The 20629-nt window shown below is 39.5% G+C and overlaps 2 protein-coding genes across 7 annotated transcripts in view; one reads left to right on the top strand and one right to left on the bottom strand.

Moving 5' to 3' along the window:
- TM7SF3 (transmembrane 7 superfamily member 3) overlaps positions 1-7774 on the top strand; it is a 36777-nt gene extending 29003 nt beyond the window's left edge. For both annotated transcript variants that reach the window (XM_079935894.1, XM_079935895.1), the window contains exons 9-12: positions 455-607; positions 3361-3458; positions 4226-4388; positions 5654-7774. In XM_079935894.1, coding sequence (XP_079792020.1) covers positions 455-607; positions 3361-3458; positions 4226-4388; positions 5654-5916 — 677 coding nt within the window. In that variant the 3' untranslated portion in view covers positions 5917-7774. The remainder of the gene's footprint in view (positions 1-454; positions 608-3360; positions 3459-4225; positions 4389-5653) is intronic.
- Positions 7775-14982: 7208 nt separating this feature from the next.
- The window catches only part of FGFR1OP2 (FGFR1 oncogene partner 2), a 32782-nt gene continuing 27135 nt past the window's right edge, over positions 14983-20629 (bottom strand). For all 5 annotated transcript variants that reach the window (XM_079936793.1, XM_079936789.1, XM_079936792.1 and 2 more), the window contains 2 exons: positions 18761-18874; positions 14983-17056 (listed from right to left, as the gene is read on the bottom strand). In XM_079936793.1, the coding sequence (XP_079792919.1) occupies positions 16919-17056; positions 18761-18874 (252 nt within the window). In that variant the 3' untranslated portion in view covers positions 14983-16918. The remainder of the gene's footprint in view (positions 17057-18760; positions 18875-20629) is intronic.

The raw sequence follows: 20629 nt of genomic DNA on the forward strand, positions 1-20629 counted from the left end.
CCTCGTTCCTTGGAGGAATTCCTTGGTACTGAGGGAAGTGAAGGACCATATTGATTATAAACCTGTGTTCCAGCTGTGTGGTATATTGACCATATGACATTTACAGCAATCAGTGTTACGATTTTCTTTACCTTAAAACAAACACAGCTCCTCCTTCCATGTCACATTGAACAGAACGCTTGTCACCCCTTCTTCCTCTGCCCCAATTATAGGTTGTACCAAGCCATGCCTGTCACTAGTCCTTGGAGGTTTAGCTCCCCGGCTGGTTTCCAGCCTCAGAACGGGCCCTCCCTAGAGAGGGCCTCCCCGTGCCGGTTTCACTGCACCACTGATGCGCCTTCGGTGCCTGACCCAGAGAAGGGCTAGGCTGGCTCTGGTAATGGTATAGTGTGTCTAAGGGTGCGGTTGGAAAAGCTTCCTCTGATCTAACTGTTCATCCTCTCTCCCTGTGCAGTCCGCCTCGTTCTGACGGCCGTTGCCGGAAGCGTCGGTGGGATTTTTTTGGTCGCTGCTTGGTGGCGATTTGGAATCCTCGTGCTCTGCATGCTGTGTGTTGGACTAGTGCTGGGGTTCCTCGTCTCATCAGTGACTTTCTTCACTCCACTGGGTAGGAGATGTGGAACTCACGTTGTGTGTGTTCAGTTCACTGTTTAAAGAGTTCATTTCAGCTCTCTAGTACACATATCCCCTCGTCAGGTATTCGGGGCCTCTCCTTAGAGTTCTGGAAATTTGCACGGATAATGTGGCACTTTGGGGAGGGTCAGTACCAGTAAGAATCCCTCTCTCCTCAAAGGCGCTCTGTATAGATAATTCTAGAATGTCTTTGGAGGTAGCTTTGTATCTATTTGTCATGTTAAGGGCAGTGTGGGTGTGTGTTTCTGTTAGTTAAAATTAAGGGAGGTAAAGGGGATTCTTTATATATGGCAGAATAGTGGTTTTCGTTTTTCATTTGTTAAACCCTGGAACTCTTTCTTCAAGTGAATTTTAAGCAGAAGCCTGATACACCCCACAGATAAACTTGGTGCTGCTCTGATGGCAGCTGAGCTGAGGAACCTGGTGCTTCGTCCCCCGTCTTCTCTTTACCCCTAACCTCTGCTCCCACCCTTTGACAAACCCCGAGTATTCCCAAAGTACCTACTTGTAGTCATCCTAGGACAGTAGCAAAGGGATGGTTCTGGGGATTTTTTTAAGTTATTCAATTTCTATCAATTTTTAAAATCTAGTTAGCTTGTAAGTTAACTTCCTTTTGTAGGGGAGGAAAAATTTTCCTTCTACCCTTCTAGGTTCTTTGGCTGCTCTAATAATTAAATTGACATAAGACAGGTCAATAGGAGAAAAACAGATTTAATTTCATGCCACTGGAGTCCCATAAAAATATAAGCCTCAAAGGCAGTCAAGCAGTTGAGGCTTATCTGCCATCCCGAGCTAAGAAATGGAATGGAGTCTGGGGCTTCAAAGGGGAGGAGGGCAGTTTACAGGAACATTATAAGAAGAGCAGATGTTTGCCATGCAGGTAAGTCTTTCAGATAAAAAGTTATCTCTGGTAATTGCTTTCGTTCCGGGCCAGGCCCCTGATCTAAATTCTTTTAGGCAGTTAAGGGAAAGAAAAGTTTTTCTGAATCTGCTGGGTCTTGATTGCCTTTCAGCTCATGCCAAAGGGGCACATTTTGGGGTGCCCCATTCTGTTTCCCTTCACTTTGCAGTTGTACAATAACTTAACATTTCTTGTTTGTTGTCAAAAATGCAAAAAAAAGGAGTATCTACACACTACTATATTTAAAATAGATAAACAACAAGGCCCTACTATATACCATGGGAACTATATTCAATATCTTGTAATAACCTATAATGGAAAAGAATCCAAAGAAGAATATATATATATGTGTATGTGTGTGTGTATAACTGAATCACTTTTGCTATACACCTAAAACTAACACAACATTGTAAATCAACTGTATTTCAAATAAGAAAAAAAAGGGAGTATCTACATTCAAAAGTATTAGGCGGGCTTCCCTGGTGGCGCAGTGGTTGAGAGTCTGCCTGCCGATGCAGGGGACACGGGTTCGTGCCCCGGTCCGGGAGGATCGCACATTGCCGCGGAGCGGCTAGGCCCGTGAGCCATGGCCGCTGAGCCTGCGTGTCCGGAGCCTGTGCTCCACAGCGGGAGAGGCCACAGCAGTGAGAGGCCCGCGTACCACACACACACACACACACACAAAAAAAAGTATTAGGCTATTTCCTTCTTGTGACAATGTTTAGTTCTTATATAATAATATCAGATTAAAGGTGATGAAAATGTTAGATATAAGAAGAGCTGTCTCCAAAAAAAAAAAAGAATGCCTGTCTCTTGAGGCTGTCAGTTCTTGAGAACACAGGATATTGAGTGCAGTTGGCTCTCTAAAGATTGTTTTTTAAGATCAGAGAGAATTGGTGACCTGTGTGTTTACTGACCATTCCAAGGCCCTTTGTTCTGATTTTAGCAAACCTATAGCCGAGTTCATTTCCACAGCCACCCCCCCACCCCGCAGGTAGCTTTTTATCTACCTGGAAAGTAGCATTGTTTAGATTTGACTAAATGACAGGTTCCCAGGGATGTCTGTTGAAAATGCAGATTCAGAGCTCTACTCTAGAAGTGCTAAATCAAATACTACTTAATGAGCTTCCTCCCTCTTTGTTAATGCTTAGAGGATGGAGGGGTGATGGGTTAGAATTGTTTGTAGTTGATGTATTGAACTATCTTATTTTTGGTAGTTAATGTATGAACTATCTCATTGCTTAAGGACATTTAGGGTGAGTGTCTCCTTAATAAGAGTGGGTGCAAACTCATATATATATATATATATATATATATATTTTTTTTTTTTTAAAAAACCCTATTAAATCGATTTTGGTGCTTATATGGGAGTTCATATGGTTAACTCTGAATGCCACTTATATTTTTTACTTTGCAGTACAGAATCATGGAATCATAGAAATTTGTAGCTAGAAGGGACGATTTGAAGCTTGGGGATGAAGTAGTTCAACCATCTCGTCTTATGGGTTAGGAAACTGAGGCCCAGCATCACAGCTGGTAAACGGAAGAGCTTGGACTAGTCCAGCCTCTTCTAAATTATCCTGGTAATAAATGCAGAGCATTTACCTGCTTGATTTTCCTCCCACCCCTCTACCTTCTTAGGACACTCCCTTCAAAGGGGATTGTATTGACAGTTAAATGAAAAAAGTCAGTTCATATCTAATTGCCGACATATTCCCTGGTTGTTAAATTAAATCTTCGATGTGCGTCTATGTTCACACGTTGAGAAAATGAAATTTAACTTGGTGAACCTGTTGTTTACTCTTGATTTCTTTTTGCTTTTCCAGGAAACCTAAAGATTTTCCGTGATGACTCAGTGTTCTGGGTGACCTTCTCTTGTATAGCTATTCTCATTCCAGTGGTTTTCATGGGCTGCCTAAGAATAGTAAGTGTTATCCGGTCAGTTTGTTCATCCTATTGTCCTGAGCCTTCAGTTATTTTGCATTTTTATTCACCAGAGAGAGCTGTCTGATTATCTGTATCAGATGATTGATTTTTTTTTTTTTTTTTTTTTTTTTTTTGCTGTACGGGCCTCTCACCGTTGTGGCCTCTCCCGTTGCGGAGCACAGGCTCCGGACGCACAGGCTCAGCCGCTCCGCGGCATGTGGGATCTTCCCGGACTGGGGCACGAACCCGTGTCCCCTGCATGGGCAGGCGGACTCTCAACCACTGTGCCACCAGGGAAGTCCCAGATGATTGATTTTTAAATAGCCTTGTTACTATGAAAGCAAGAGAAGTTCTAGTTACCATTACCTAGTTACGATGTTTTTTCCATCAAGTGGTGCAGGTCATCCCTCTTTTAACAGCAGAAGCGGAGAAGGTAGGGCTTACAGTAATGCAACAATCTGCCGGATTGTTCATTTCAGCCGTCTCTCCAGAAGAATGGTTCTTAATCTAATTAGAATTTATTGTTGAAGTTCTTTCACAGGGAAGATATTTTCTATGATGAGGGAAACTGTTTTACCAACTGTAGGTGTTGAAGATTGTTTTCAGTTTATATTTTCAGGTAACCTTTATTCAGCTGTAAGACTTGGTCTCTCTTCACATGCTCTGAGGGAGAAGTAATTCCCTGGGATTGAGGCCAGTGATCAAAGTTAAAAACTATTATTGTTCTACCAGAGGTGCCGCCTAAACGCTTCTGCTCTTCCACAGCTGAACATACTGAGTTGTGGATTCATTGGCTCCTATTCGGTGGTCTTGGCCGTTGACAGTTACTTGTACACAAGCCTTTCCTACATCACTTTGAACGTACTGAAGAGAGTGCTCCACATGGATTTCCGCAGAGCTTTCATAAATGTGCCTTTTCAAGCGAATGGTAAGACTCAATCGAAGAACCAAGTGATAGTCAGATAGGAATACTGGCCCACCTGTGCTAACAAGAACTCTTGGTAACCAGATTGAAAGACTGAAAGAAGGTTAACTGGACAAAAGGTGGAAATTCACACCATCCAAATGCGATAAGAGCCCTGTGTTAATAACTTATGATCATAGGAATGAAGAATTTAAATTTGTAAGGTGGCTGAAAGCCATACTTCTAAAAATCTAGTAAATGAACTTTATTAAGAAATTTCTAAGTCAGGATTACAAAGGTTTATCTGGTCAATTCCCAGTTGTAAGAAAAATGCTGAGAATAAAGCTGTTTGGCACCTTATGAGTTGGGGTGGGGTGAGGGGTGAGAACGACAACCTGATATTTTTAAGCTATTCCCTTGTTTTCCTCCTATAAAGAAGCGCGTAATTTGCTAATCAAAGTGAAAGTGGTTTTCAATCAGTAGCTGTATTTTTCCTCAATTGTAAGAGTCTACCCATTAAAGATTTTCCATTCACTTTTTGAAAAAAATGACTACTAAATTAAATGTTCACAAAGATTATAAGATATGTTGGTTTCAGAAATGTTAGAATAGCGAGGATGGAAAAGCAGGTCTTAGAATTGAAGATATATAAGCACCATTGTGATTGTTATGAATATTTAAGGGCACATCTTTCCCTCTGCTATCCTGAACCTGCCCTCATTCTTTAGGAGGTTGATGGTAAAGACCTTGAAATCCACATGTCTTGGAAGTTTGACAGTATTTTGCCAAGTCTTCTGCTAGAAGCTCAGTACAATTTGTTGAATCTTTTCATGCACTTCTGTATCCACTCTATATGAGTGGGGTGGGGTCCCATATAGGGTGGGATGGCAAAAAAGAGCATCATGACGTTCCAATGATGTACATTTGTGAGATCACTGCCTTTCCCCCCCACCTCTGGAGAAACACAGCAAACAGCAAACAGCTGTGTCTGTGGGCACTAGTCATAAAATATTGGAATGCCAAGGGTCCAAACAACTGATTCCTTTACAACCTGTCTGGACTTTGAAATGCCGGTAATTGGAAACTCCTATTTTAAAATGTAAGACCATAGCTTCCTCACTTATTCCTTGGCTGGTGAGGAAATACACGTATGTTTGGACAAACTTACCAGAAAGTCTAATATTAACGGAGAAAAGATGATACAGGTTGAGGCTATGAAATGTTGTCTTCGATCTGTGTTAGGTTTTAAAATACAAGAGTTCAAACTGTGCTTCTCTACCATTCTTTAGACTTTATTATCCTGGCAGTATGGGGCATGCTGGCTGTAAGTGGAATTACGTTACAGATTCGAAGAGAAAGAGGGCAACCGTTTTTCCCTCCCCACCCATACAAGTTATGGAAGCGAGAGCGTGAGCGCAGAGTGACGAACATCCTGGACCCCAGCTACCACATCCCTCCACTGAGAGAGAGGCTCTACGGCCGATTAGCTCAGATCAAAGAGCTCTTTCAGAAGGAACAGCCAGCTGGAGAAAGAACGCCCCTGCTTCTGTAGATGCGGAGGGCTTGGTCAGTGCAATCTTGAAGTACAACCCAGGTACCGCCTCAGATTGGGTGTTGCTGCCTTGCTGCTTCAGCAGTCTCTGGGGCAAGTCTGCTAAGAAACCAGCTTCTGTGTCTGTGCTTTGTACAGTATTGTGGTCTCCTTATTGATACAGGGTAAGGGTATACCAGAGAGATGACAGTAATTCTAAGTGAGAGGGAGAAAGATGGCCAAAAAGTTGGTGGTAGGGAGGTTCTTCCTTATTATAAAATACGTAAGGCATTACCTTTTGGTTTATAAATATATGTCAACTTATTCCATTAAATAGATACACTTAAAAAAAAAAAGGAACTTGAAAACAGTGGTTCTCTTGTAAAGCCCTGGTGTTTTGTTTTTTTTTTTATAACACCTTGAACAATTCTGTCACCTGAGTCTGTCCAAACTCGGGGGCCAGGGCACGGAGAGTGGTTTAATTTAAGGGTTGGATTGAACTTTTATTTGTCACTCTGTTTGGAGCTTTGGGAATTTGAAACTGGGCCTTTGAACTTCAGAGTACAAAACAGGGAAAACTAACTTATTTTCTTACTGATAGCAGTCTGATTACTTAGTTGCATCTTTCTTAGTATTATATATTATCAAAAAGTACCCTTCTTTTGTTTATGGTAAAATACATATTTACTGTATCGATCATTTTTTAAGTATATAGTTCAGTAGGTACCCCTCGTGTTTGCCTTTTATTGCTTAAAATGGTATTTTAAATAGCTAAATTATTCCAATTATTTGAAAGTAGCTCCATTTATATAGATAATAGAGCTTTTATATGGATGATTTATTTATATTCCAGATTAAAAAATGGCCTTTTTTTTTTTCTTTCAAGACCTTTTAAAATAGTGTTGACAGCTGATCTCTAATTGAAACTGCATTCGATGACGTATGAATTGTTTTATTTTTAGGAGACAGATTGGCTCCTAGCTTCATCCATAATCCCATTAATAGGGAAACCTTTAAAAAATTTGCATTTTGTAGTTCTTTCTGCTAAATTAGTTGTTAGAGCATTGGCACAGTTTCAGAAAATCTGTGCATGAAGCCTTTGTTTGTCCTGTCTGTGTTGTAAAGCGCTGAGGAGGGCGTCAGAAAGGACTCAGGTGTTTAATAGAGCTGCTTTCAGTGACTTGGACTGTGTAAGGAGAGTCCCTTCAGTTTTGACTTTGTTCCACCACGAGAAAGCGCCCGATGCCCTGGGCTGCATCCCTTCTCCTCACGGCCTTTTAACTGTCAGAGCCTCTGCCGAGGAGGTTCTGCCTTGCATTTAGAGCTGGGAACTCTGACGTGCCTGAGTGGCCTTGAGGTCGGTTGTGGTTGTTGCATTCCCATTTGTAAGTTAACCGCTGTTTACATGATGCTGCTTTTCTGAGGTTTTCAATGGACAGTAGGTTTCTGAAGTTTCGGGTAACTGGAAAATTTTCAACTTTCGCTCTTAAAAGTGTTCTGGTAAGGTTGAAACAAAATGAAAAAATGTATGACTAATCATTTCTTGCATTGAAAAATTATACACAGGTGTTTGTTTACTATTTATTTTGTAATCTTCACTGTTTATATAACTTCAAAAACACTTAAACTTGAAGAAAAAATGTGTTTTCTTAATAATTCGCTGTAGGGATTCTGGATTCTGCTGTACTGTTGTAAATTCTAACAAAGTTATATGGAATATGTGTGAATTTTTTCCTATACCATCAAAATGCACTGACAGTAAAGAGTATAAAGACAAAACACACTTTCTTGGAGGGGGGAGACATATTGTTTAAAATTTTTCATGCTAATTTTTTTTTGTGAGTAATAAGTCAGTTCGTATAATTTTTTAATAATAAATACCTATTTTGAAAAAATGCTAAGAAGTCTCATTATTATAAAATTCTTATAAAATTTTTTACCAACTGTATTTTTGTACCAAAGTAACAAGACATGAGAGGATGGTTTCACAGCTATAAAAACAAAATTATTTAATCTGGACAAACAATTCTTTATTAAAAAAATCAGTTTAAGTATAAATTGAATGATAGGAAATGAACAAAATATGGGATAATGTGTTAAAAGTTATATCCTTTGGGGCTTCCCTGGTGGCGCAGTGGTTGAGAGTCCACCTGCCGATGCAGGGGACGCGGGTTCATGCCCCGGTCCGGGAAGATCCCACATGCCACGGAGCGGCTGAGCCTGCGCGTCCGGAGCCTGTGCTCCGCAACGGGAGAGGCCACAACAGTGAGAGGCCCGCGTACCGCAAAAAAAAAAAAAAAAGTTGTATCTTTTGTTAAAAGGAAAGCTGATGTCTTTAATGCATTAGTTTGTGTTGGTATCTTTAGTACTTCAGTTGTGTCAAACAAGAAAAATAGTGTTGCTGGAAACTTGGCTCTACTATTTAAATGTTTTGGTTCTGATTAACCTATTGTAGATTAGCTACTAGGTTGCCAAACCACAGCAGCTAACCGGTGCTATAGACCAGTTGAGTTCTATATAAATTGGGATAGAAAACTGATTCTAGCAAAGAAATTGCTAGAATATTAGACCAGGAGTGAACTTCAGAGATAATGTTAACTGATCTTAACATGTTATCATGTTATTTCATACCTGAGGCAATTCTTAACCAAGGAGTAAATTATATGAAGTCACAGTTATCAAATAATTGTGCCCAGACCAAAATTTGAGAACTCCCTATCCAAATGTGCTTTATACTCTGTCATAATGAAAATGTAATTCATTGGCTATTTTCAGTTTTCTTCTGCTGCTGAATTGGTAGGAAGCTCGTATGCTCCTAATATTGCCATGATCTCTACTTTTGGGGAGTTATTAACTTTACACAGTGAAAACATGTTTTTCCAAGTTAATTCTCTTTGGTCGTGGACCATTTCCTGTTCATTACAAAGTACATGATAGATACTTAAAATTTCCAATATCCATAAGTATTTCTCCACAGCAGCATTTGTAAAGAATTTTTTGGTATAAAGTTCACTCCTTGATGATGTACTTGATACCTGTTATTAACCTTCATTAAAACCCCAGAATTCTTGGCTAATCTCCTGAGAACTGGGTGGAGGCTTTCCCATTGTGCTACAGCCCTTCTTGGGAGGGAGGCTACCTGTGTTTTCCTTTTTGATATGGGCTGAGTTGTGTTCCCCCCTCCCAATTCATATGTTGAAGCCCTCACCTCCCAGTGCTTCAATATGTGACTGTATTTGGAGAGAGGGCTTTATTAAAGAGAGAATTAAGTTAAAATGAGGCCATTAGGGTGAGCCCTTATCTAATCTCACTAGTGTCTTTACAAAAAGATTAGAACATACGGAGACCCTGGGGCAAAGTACATGTGAGGACACAGTGAGAAGGTGGCCATCTGCCAGCAGAGGAGAGAGTCCTCAGAAGAAATCAGCCTTGACCTTGGACTTCCAGCCTCCAGAACTGTGAGAAAGATTCTGTTGTTAAGCCCCAGTCTGTGGTATTTTGTTATGGCGGCCCTAGCAAACTAGTACACTTTACAAGTCCTTTTATCCTGATGGTTGATTGAAAGACACCTGGGCACTTTGGCCACTACGTTTGCAAGGACCACTCTTTAGGAAATTGAGGTAAAGAGGGGCTCAAGTTTAGCGGAAACTTGGGCTTACCAGGGACTACCCCATAATCATTACACGGGGGAGGCTGGCAGTTCTGTACGAAGCTGCATCACCAGGGGCAAAATTTTAATAACCGTAATACAATGAATGATAATAGTCTGATTTCGATCTCACCTTCACCCATTCACTCAATATTTTGTTGAGTTCCTAAATGCCAGGCATTGCCTTGGGGCCTAGAAGAAGATGACAAACAATACAGGCCTGGTCCCTGCTTCAGGGCTTAGAGTGTGATAAGTGAGACAGATACTAAAATAGTTACAGAAGAAGTAACAACATGCAATGAAAATCTACAATGGAATTGGGGGTGGAATCTGAGATGCTGGGGAAGAATTCCTTGAGGAAGTGACATTTAAGTGGAGATCTGGAGGAAGAGCAGGACCACAGGGAGGCTCAGTGCATTCCACATAGTGGAGGAAAAGCACCAACAAAAGCCTGGAGGCCTTCCCTTCTCACTTGGGAGGTGCCCCGGTGGAGTCTCACTTGTATGCCCACCAGTCATTATAGCCCTTCATTTTGGTGCTTGGTGGGAATCAGCTCTCCTATTCTCAGCTTTGGACATTTTGAGCAGTTGATCCAGACCAGGACGTTGTCAGGTTTTGTTTTGTTTTCTTTAAAATCGAGTAATAATTGACATATCAACACTGTATAAGTTGAAGGTGTACAACGTGTTGATTTAATACATTTATATATTATGATTATCACAGCATTAACTAACATCTCTTATCATGTCACATGATTATTTCTTTTTTTTTGGTGAGAACAGTTAAGATTTAGTTTATTAGCAACTTTGAAGTTTATAATACAATACTGTTGACTATAATCACTATGCTGGATATTAGATCTCCAGAGTGTATTTATCTTCTAGTTGTAAGTTCATACCTTTAAACATCTCCCCAGTTCCCCTACCCCCAGCCCCTGGTAGCTACCATTCCGCCCTCTGTTAGTAGGAGTTTGGCGTTATTAGATCACACGGATGAGTGATATCATAGTGTTTGTCTTTCTCTGCTGACTTATCTCACTAAGCCTAACGCTCTCAACGTCCATCCATGTTGTCACAAATGGCGGAAATTCCTTCTTTCCCATGGCTGAATAATATTCAGTTGTATACAAATGCAACATCTTTATCCATTCATCCGTTGAAGGACACTTAGACTGTTTCCCTATCTTGGCTATTGTGAATAATGCTGCAGCTGAAGTAAATTTGGGAGTACAGATTATTTTTCAATATCCTGGTTTTGGTTCTTTTTGGATATACGGAAGTGGGATTGCTGGATTATATGGTAGTTCCGTTTTTATTGTCAGTCTTCTCTTCCTCATTAAATTTTAACTGTACTACAGAACTGCACGGAGCACACCTTACCTCTTTATTTACCTTTCTTTTTCCATTCCTTCCAAGACCCTAGTGATTCCTAATGATTCCTTACAATCATTCCCTGGCAGGTAGTTCAGAACTTGAGTGACCCACAAGCTGTGGCCCTCGGAATCATTCTTTCTATTCCAGAGTCTATACATGTGAGTACAATAATATACCTGACTCTACTGCCCCTAAGGGTGAATGCCTTCCCCTGGAAGGAGGTTAAAGCATGGCCACAATTTTTTTCTTTTTGAAGTCCTTAAGGGTGAAAGGCCTATTCTGTCTCCCATGAGGTTCTCGTGGCTCCTCCTGTAATGGATTCTCTCTCCCAGACTAGCTTGAATGTGCTTGGCCTGCCTGCACTCGTGGTGCAGGATGGATGATCTGGGAGCTTTGAGGAAAGGGCTAGAGGATAAGAAGATGAATGCAGCTGCAATAAGCAAGCGAGACACATTACTAAGCCTGCCTTGGCTCCCCCATGCTCCATGGGCTGTGTTTTCAGGAATTGAACCAGTTCTCAACTTTTTAAAGTAAACTAGCTGTCTCATTTGGAGACCATCCGTGTATCAAAATTCCTTAAAATGACTAAAATATATGTATCATTAGGGCCGGGCCTAAGGTTCTAGGGCAGGGGTACCCAAGCCCTGGGCCACGGACTGGTACCAGTCCATGGCCTGTTAGGAACCAAGCCGCACAGCAGGAGGTGAGCAGCGGGTAAGCAAGCGCAGCTTCATCTCTATTTACAGCCGCTCCCCATCGCTCGCATTACCGCCTGAGCTCCGCCTCCTGTCGGATCAGCGGCGGCATTAGATTCTCATAGGAGCACGAACCGTACTGTGAACTGCGCATGCGAGGGATCTAGGTTGTGCGCTCCTTATGAGAGTCTAATGCCTGATGATCTGAGGTGGAGCTGAGGCGGTGATGCTAGTGCTGGGGAGCGGCTGCAAATACAGGTTAGCATTAACAGAGAGGTCTGACTGCACAGAGACCACAATAAATCAATTGTTTGCAGACTCATTTCAGAACCCTATCAGTGAGTGGCAAGTGACAATTAAGCTGCATCTGGGGGCAGGCTTTAAGTCAGAATCCGACACGTATTTTAGTCCGTGCGTGGCCCACCCATTATTTTATTTACTACTTCCACCCGTGCCTCTTTCCCACACTGCGCACTTGTCTCAGTCACAGTTTTGGTAAGCCCGCAAGCTAACCCTAGCCAAAATGAGTAAAAACCAAACGTCGCTGGAGAGCTTCTTTGAAAAGGGGAAAGACACAATGATGAGAGAGCAGAAGGCTCTAAGACTGCCAACAAAAAGAAAGCTGCATTTAAAAGAAAATACCAAGAGTCCTACTTAAATTACGGGTTCATTGCAACAGGTGATTCACGTCCTCCAAGCCCGCTGTGTATAATATGTGGCGACCGGCTATCCAACAAAGCCATGAAACCTTCAAAACTGCTTCGCCACGTGGAGATCAAACACCCTGCATTAAAAGACAAGCCTTTGGAGTTTCTCAAAAACGAACCGTGAACACAAAGAACACAAGCAATTACTGAAGGCCACAACTTCCTCAAATGTGTCTGCACTGAGAGCATCATTCTTAGTGGCTAACCGCATTGCTAAAGCTGAGAAGCCCTTAGTATTGGTGAAGAGTTGATCCTGCCTGCTGCTAAGGGCATTTGTCGTGAACTTCTAGGAGAGGCTGCAGTTCAAAGGGTGGCACGTGTTCCTCTTTCGGCTAGCACCATAAGTAGACGAACTGATGAAACAGCAGAGGATATTAAGGCACAGTTGTTAGAGAGGATTAATGAGTCACCGAGGTCCTCAATCCAGGTTGACGAGTCTACCGATGTTGAAAACAAGGCAACAATACTCACTTTTGTGCAATATATTTTTCAGGAGGATGTGCATGAGGATATGTTATGTGCACTTTTGTTGCCAGCCAACACCACAGCTGCAGAACTATTCAAGTCTTTGAATGATGATTGATTACATATCAGGAAAACTGAATTGGTCACTTTGTGTCGGTATATGCACAGACAGAACGGCTGCCGTGACTGGACGGCTCTCTGGTTTCACTACTCAGGTCAAAGAGGTCGCTTCTGAATGTGAGTCTATGCACTGTGTCATCCATAGAGAAATGCTGGCTAGCCGAAAAATGTCACCTGAACTTAACTGTTTTGTAGGATGTGATTAAAATTATCAACCACATTAAAGTACATGCCCTTAACTCATGTCTGTTCACGCAGCTCTGTGAGGAGATGGGTGCAGAGCACACACGTCTTTTCCGATACACAGAAGTGAGATGGCTTTCTAGAGGTAGATTACTGGCCAGAGTTTTTTTACAAGAGCCGCTCCAGAGATTACTTTTAGAAAAAGTCACCACTGGCAGCACATTTCAGTGACACAGAATGGGTCGCAAAACTTGCTTACTTGTGTGACATATTCAACCTGCTCAACGAATGCAATGTCACTTCAGGGGAGAATGACAACTGTGTTCAAGTCGGCAGATAAAGCGGCTGCCTTCAAAGCCAAACTGAAATTATGGGGGCGACAAGTGAACATTGGGATTTTTGACATGTTTCAAACATTAGCAGAGATTTTAAGAGACTGAGCCAGGGCCTTCTTTCTCCCAGCTGGGGCATGATCACCTGTCTCAGCTTTCAAGAGTTTGAGCATGACTTCTTAACCACAAAAGCCCGAACTGGGAAGGAATGGATCTGTGACCCATTTGTGAATAAGCCAGGTGAATTGACTTTGTCCGTGCTAGAAGAGGATCAACTGCTTGAGATCGCAAATGACGGTGGCCTTAAAAGTATGTGTGAGACAACTTCAAATCCCCATACGTTCTGGATTGAAGTCAAGGTGGAATATCCTGAGATTGCCACAAAAGCACCGAAAGGCCTGCTTCCATTTCCAGCATCCTGTCTTTGTGAAGCAGGGTTTTCTGCAGTGACGGTGACCAAAATGAGATCACGGAGTAGATTGAACATTAGCAGGACACTTGGGTGTCACTGTCTCCCATCCCCCCCAGATGGACCATCTAGTTGCAGGAAGACAGGCTCAGGGCTCCCACTGATTCTGCATGATGTGAGTTGTATAATTATCTCATTATATATTACAGTGTAATAAGACTAGAAATAAAGTGCACGATAAATGTAATGCGCTTGAATCATCCTGACACCAGCTCCCCACCCGACACCCCCGCCGTCTGTGGAAAAACTGTCTTCCACGAAACCAGTCCCTGGTGCCAAAAAAGGTTGGGGACCGTTGTTTTAGGGGACTAATTTCAGGGATGGGATTGAAGCCCTTTCTCTGAAAAAGAAGACAAAAGATGCACTCTCTCATTTTGCTTATTAACGTCGGAAGGTTTTTCCAACAGAGGACAACTTCCCATTCCACAAGTAGAGCTACTCAACCTTTCTTCCAAACCAGCTCTCCCTCCTGAATCCCTTCGATGATAGATACCAGTGATTTTCTTTCTACTGAATAGAGATGGTTTTCACTTCTTGTATTCTATACATGCTAGAGTCTGCATGAGCTAGGAACAAAAACCTTATCATCACTGAGGCAGGTCTTAAAATGAACATATTCTAGGGGAAGTTAGTATTTGAGAAATTCATTCACTTGCTCTCACATCAGCCTTTGGTTTGACAGGCCAGAAGTCTGAAATCAAGCAGGGTTGGTCCCTCCTGGAGGCTCTGAGGGAGCCAAGGTCACTCCATGCATCTCTCCTGGCCCCTCATAAACCTTAGGGCTCCTTGATTTGCAAAACCCTCCGCCTCTGTCTTCACATGACTTTCTCCTTGTGTGATTCAAATCTCCCCCTCTCCTATAAGGACAACAGTCATTGGATTTGGGGCCCATACTAAATCCAGGCTGATCTTATCCTGAGATCCTTAAATCTGCAAAGACTCTATCTGCAAGTATGCTCTCATCCACACGTACAACAGGTTAGGACCTGGGCATACTTCTGGGGGACACTATTAAACGCACCACAGATGATCAAAAGGTCTGCCAAGTCAGCAGTAAGTTGCTGGCCAATTCCTAAGAAATACAGATAGAAGCTGTTGCTAAGTACTAAGTTTCTGGTAAGAAAAAATAAACTTGGAGACCATACCAATTTTAATCGCTCATCTTTATTGATAAAATAGGTTCCTAGTAGTACATATTCTCAGACATAAATTTTAAGGTTCTGCTTAAAAAAAAAAAGTATGGGCTAGAACACTTGCTATATAATAACATAAATGTCTTTAAACACCAAGTTCTTAAAATAATATCCAAGTAAGAAGACCAAGAATAAATTAAATCAACTTATCTGTTTACAAAAATAATTATTTATCAAGTAATGTTTTATAATAGAGCTGCCCCAATGAATTGCCTCAGACTTACTCTCAATTGTGTAGCTTATTTCAATTCTGACTTGGGATAAAAACTCTATGAATGAATGTGGCATCAAACTAAAGGATACTTTCCCCAAAACCAACAGAAAAGTTGAAAAATAAAAACTGTCACTTGTTTACCAAATAACAATTAAGGCCTCTGAATGAGAAAAGAAATCTGTTTAATGTTTGGGCCATTAGCCCTTTTCTATTCAATCAGTCCCATCAACCCCACTTTCCCCAAACTTAAGATAAAAAATTTGGAAGTGAAAAGTAGTTTTGAATTTTACCAATATATGAAATTATACATAAAAGTTACCATGTAAATATTACTTTAACAAATTATATACTCCAAAGTAGAATTTTCTACTGTGCTATTTTTAATATATATTTAATGTGAGTACAGTATATTTAATAATCATATTTGACACTCTTACCTTTTCTTCTATAATCACGACAAAACACGAAAAATTTAGATTTCAACTGATGTTAAAGCACATTTCTATTTCTAGCAGCTTTTAAAAATTTATATACTGGATATATATTCTGTAAAAAATAAAACAAATACTTATAAATCCAGATTTCCCCCTCACCACCCCCTAGCCCTTTGACTGAAAGGTTACAAGGAACATCTTGTAGGTTATGAGAACCAGATGGAACTTAAGAATAGATCTAGAAAAAATTTTTTTTTATATTTTAACTTACTGTTTCTATATGTCTTAAGCGTAATTACTTAAGGAAAAAAAAAAGGTTTTGAGGCAGAGGAATTCCCAATTTACTTTGAAATTACCATACTTATCTTGCTATATCAAACATTTCAACTGTTAGCTAAATGAACTACATAATATCCTTAAAGATCAAACAGAGAAGAGAAAAATCTCATCTCCATTACTGATTTAGAACCAAAACTTATTCTTTCAAAGAAGTAGTTTAACCTACTAAATATGTCTCTTATAAGCTCTTCTTTCTTAGAAAGTAGTATTCCTTCTCTTTCATTCCTGAAATATTTCATATACTTAAGCAAATCATGGACAACTGTTAGTATTAATTAGGATAAATTAGCTAAAATTAAATTACCTCTTTTATTTATGGTGCATATAAAACATTCCTAAGTCTTTCAAACTGAACTTTCGTTGACAAAAATTTAAATTAATGAGAAGGTAGATAGGCAATCATTAAAGCTGAAGTCTCATGGTACATAAGCTACTTGCTAACTTTCACCATACAGCGAGGATATAATTTAGTATGACGATTTTCCATTCACAATTCTGTGGCAAAATTTGTATTTTAAAATTGGGATGTTTCTATTAATTCCCAGACACTTGTTGGGCATATTCATGTTTATCCAAGTGTCAACCAGAAAGCCAGCAGCACTGCTGAAAGCTCTTGATACATTCAGCAGTCACTGTGAAAATCTTTAACTTGTTCACCAGTTAACAAAGGCTTAGTTTCTATTTTTCAATTATAGTTTGGAATAACGTCTATGACCATTAACTATGCATTTTCTTGTTGCTGTCTTTTAAAAATGTCATTGCCAGTGCACTGTACATATTATAAAAAATAAAACAAAGGGCAGCTTGAGATGGATTTTTCTGTTAATTCATTCACAGACTTAAAAGCTCTTCAGCTCTTCCTCAGACTCAGGTCACTATTGGTCACTAATGCTGATAAAGATGTACTTTCCGACACATCATCTTTTCTAAGATTCAAGAATGATTCTCGAGTTATTTGAAGGATCTCTCTCAAGCCTTTATTTTCTTGCTATAAGAAAGCACAAAAACAAAGAAGCAGTCACCAAGGTGGCTACAAGAGTACAAACATATCTTAAGAAAAGCCAAACACATGAAGGTATGATAAATAAAAAGCAAGTACTGTAATTGGCAGAAATGTATTCAATGATATATGCAGCTGAAGTCGACAACTTGAATCCACGGAACACTTTTTTAAAGAGGTAGGAATCATGTATTCAATGTCTTCCACCACTGAAAAGCCTTTTTATTTATGCAGCTGTAACTGTAGACAGAACCTCAGAAACAGCCCTATTTTATAATCACAGTATAGAAAATCACAGTAAGAAAATAACACCTAGATTTATATTTGTGTAAACTCAGAAAGTCTGAATAATACCCTGGGGCTAAAAGCTCTCAGTACTTTAGTAATTTGATTATTTCCATGATAGCATGGAATGCAGGGCAAGGCCTGGTTTGCTTCCCTCACTGGAATTTAACAGCAGCAGGGCTGGCTGAATAGATTGTGATATTTCTTAGAAGGAAAGTTAAGTGACCAAATCTAGCACTGGTAAACAACTTTGCCTTTGCCCTTTCCTTCTAGATTAGTTACTGCAAGAAATTTTTAGACATTTACAAATAACTCTCATAAGTTATTCTCTACTGCTTTGTCTTTTGGTCTTACTTTCTAAGTTTCAATGGTATAAATAAAGCAGAGATCAGCAAACTATGGCCTGGCTTGAGTGAGGCCTGTTATTGTAAATTAAACTTTACTGGAACACAGTTGAGTCCAATCTTATTTTTTGTGTGTATAGCTGCTTTTTCATTACAATGCCAGAGGTGAGTAGCTACAACAGAGACTGCCTGTTTGCAAAGCTTAAAAGATTTACTATCTGGCCTTTTACTGAAAAAGTTTGCTTACCTTTGTTATAAAGAATGAGAGAACTTTGTACACTTAGAGAAATCATTTTTGGCCCTCTATAACCAATTTCTCCACCACGATTTCAAAAGAAAGGTTTTAAAAGTATAAAGGTCTACTCTACTGATTTCAGTTATTCAACAATGACTTGTGCTTCTGCTACCACAAAATAAAGGACAGATGCGATAAAAGCTTTTATATTCCCCAGAAAAATACAAGTGGCCAAAGAATATGATTTGTGGACTGAAAACATTTCTCCCTGCATCACTGTGACCTCTAATAAAATAAAGATATTAAAAAAAATTACTAAACTGAAGAAGTATATTCACCTAATAACAGAAGAGACACAGGATAAAAAACAAATCAATTTTCTCAATTACTGGTATAAGTTTACTATTGATCCTAGACTCTTGCATTACTATATAAATGGTCTTGCATTATACACCCATATAACCAGTATCCAGATTAGGAAAAAGAACATTACTAGTATCCCAGAAAGTGTGTGTGTATATATATACATATATATACATATATTATTTTTTTAAGATTTTTTTGGGACCATTTTTAAGGTCTTTATTGAATTTGTTACAATATTGCTTCTGTTTTTTTTTATGTTTTGGTTCTTTTGGCCACGGGGCATGTGGGATCTTAGCTCCCTGACCAGGGATCAAACCCGCACCCCCTGCATGGAAGGTGAAGTCTTAACCACTGGACCGCCAGGGAAGTCCCCAGAAAGTATATATTTTAAAGTGGGATATATTTTCTGGCATAAATCTTTGTATAGACAGTTTTCACCTACATGTGCAATTTAAAACTTACCTCAAGTTGAAATATTCGTTCCTGTTCCCTGCAACCCTGTTGCTCATCGATTTCAATGGCTTTCCTCATTACTGCTGCCATTTCAGTTATCTGGTCAACGTGTGCTTGTAATTCCTGAAAAAAAAGAGATGGAAGTTGTGAATCAGTGAAATACTTTTTTAAAATTTTTGGATCCTCCCCTTTTTATAAAATCTGCATTGCCACTTAATATGAATGTAATGTCTTTTCATTGCCATTTAACATAAATGTAATATATCAAACATATTTACAAGAAAGTTGACTGACCATGAATGTGCTTTTGAAGTCAGATTTCTGTTAGGACTAGGATTAAGGATAAGCAGCACAGCATATCTAAACCCGTAAACAGGAAAAATACTCATTTCACATTCCTCTCACCACAAATGATCAGCAACTTTCTTTTCTGCACCTACATACCCATTGACCAAAGTAATGGGAAAGATAAGCATTCAATCTCTTTTCCTCACTGAAGTCTTCATGATTTAAAAATATTTTCTGTATTTTCCATGCCTAAAAATTCATCTCAATTCAATCCAGAACCTCTTCTAGATTATAATCCTCATTGAGAGCAGGAACTGTACATTGCTTATATTTGCCTACTATTTAATGTTAGGTACATAATAGATAATAAGTATTGAGTAAAATGAACAGAGTTCTTCTTTAAAGTATGGAATATTAACTGGCCTTCGCAAACTGTTCAAAATATAATTTTAGTATAAAATAGACATCCACATTTGTTTGGCACAGCAAGTAGCATAAATTTCTTCCAATCTCATTCTCTTATTCTTTTTTGCATACCTACGATGAGCCAGGCACTGTGCTAGGTGACAGGAATATGAAGCCTGTTAAGAAATGTTCCCTGATTTCAAGGAGCTTACAGTCAATGAAACAGACAGACAAAAGGTTTATAATCAACAAACATGAGAATAATACTTTTTTAAATGAACAAGTTCTACAGACCATTGTTCACTAGCAACTGAGGGTCATTTTATTATACTAAGGACAAAACTTAAATAAAAGTTAATAGCTCCCCAAATAAACACTGTCTCTTAAATAGTTGTATATACTCTGTAAAAAGTATTTGAACAAGACCCCCCAAAACCTACAAAACTAGTAAACTATGGAAGGAATATAATAGAGAATAGGAATATCTTTAGCAAACCACACATTTAATATCTTCTTAACCAACAAAAATACAGATCCTTATATTATTTTAACACAATCTATAAAAAGCTGGTACGCAGGAAGAAGTCAAAATAAAAGATTACGCTGTCCACTATGGCACTATTTAAATTGAAATTACTTGAAGTCAAATACAATTTTAAGAAATTAACAATTCAGCCCCTCAGGTCGCACTAGTCACACATCAAGTACTTAATAGCCACATGTGGCTGGTGGCTTCCATACTGAACAGCATAAAGAACATTTCCATCACTGCAGAAAGTTCTATTGGACAGCTGTGGATTAGATTATGATAGCAAGAATGATATCAAGACAAACATCTGTCGTATTCTGTAGTAGTTTAAAAAAAATGATTACAATCCCTCCCACTGTAAAGGGAGCCTAATGTTTAAACGCAAGTTAAGTATAGATAACTGCAGCAGCAAACTGAATAAGGGTAACGAGTAAAAATTTTGAATACCAACAGCTTTCTCAGTTTATGATTTGGTGTCTTATGGCACTGACCTAGGTTAAACGACTACAAGGAAGCAGAAAATTACTTGCCTTTAAAACGAAAGAAGACAAGAAACTACTAATTTTTTCAGGACAGTCTGTTTTAATACAATCATCGTAAGAAAAAAACCCCAATACTTCAAACAGAAGTGTATTTTTATAGGTCTGGTTCCTGGG

Source organism: Stenella coeruleoalba (assembly GCF_951394435.1).
Source record: "Stenella coeruleoalba genome assembly, chromosome: 11".
NCBI lineage: Eukaryota > Metazoa > Chordata > Mammalia > Artiodactyla > Delphinidae > Stenella > Stenella coeruleoalba.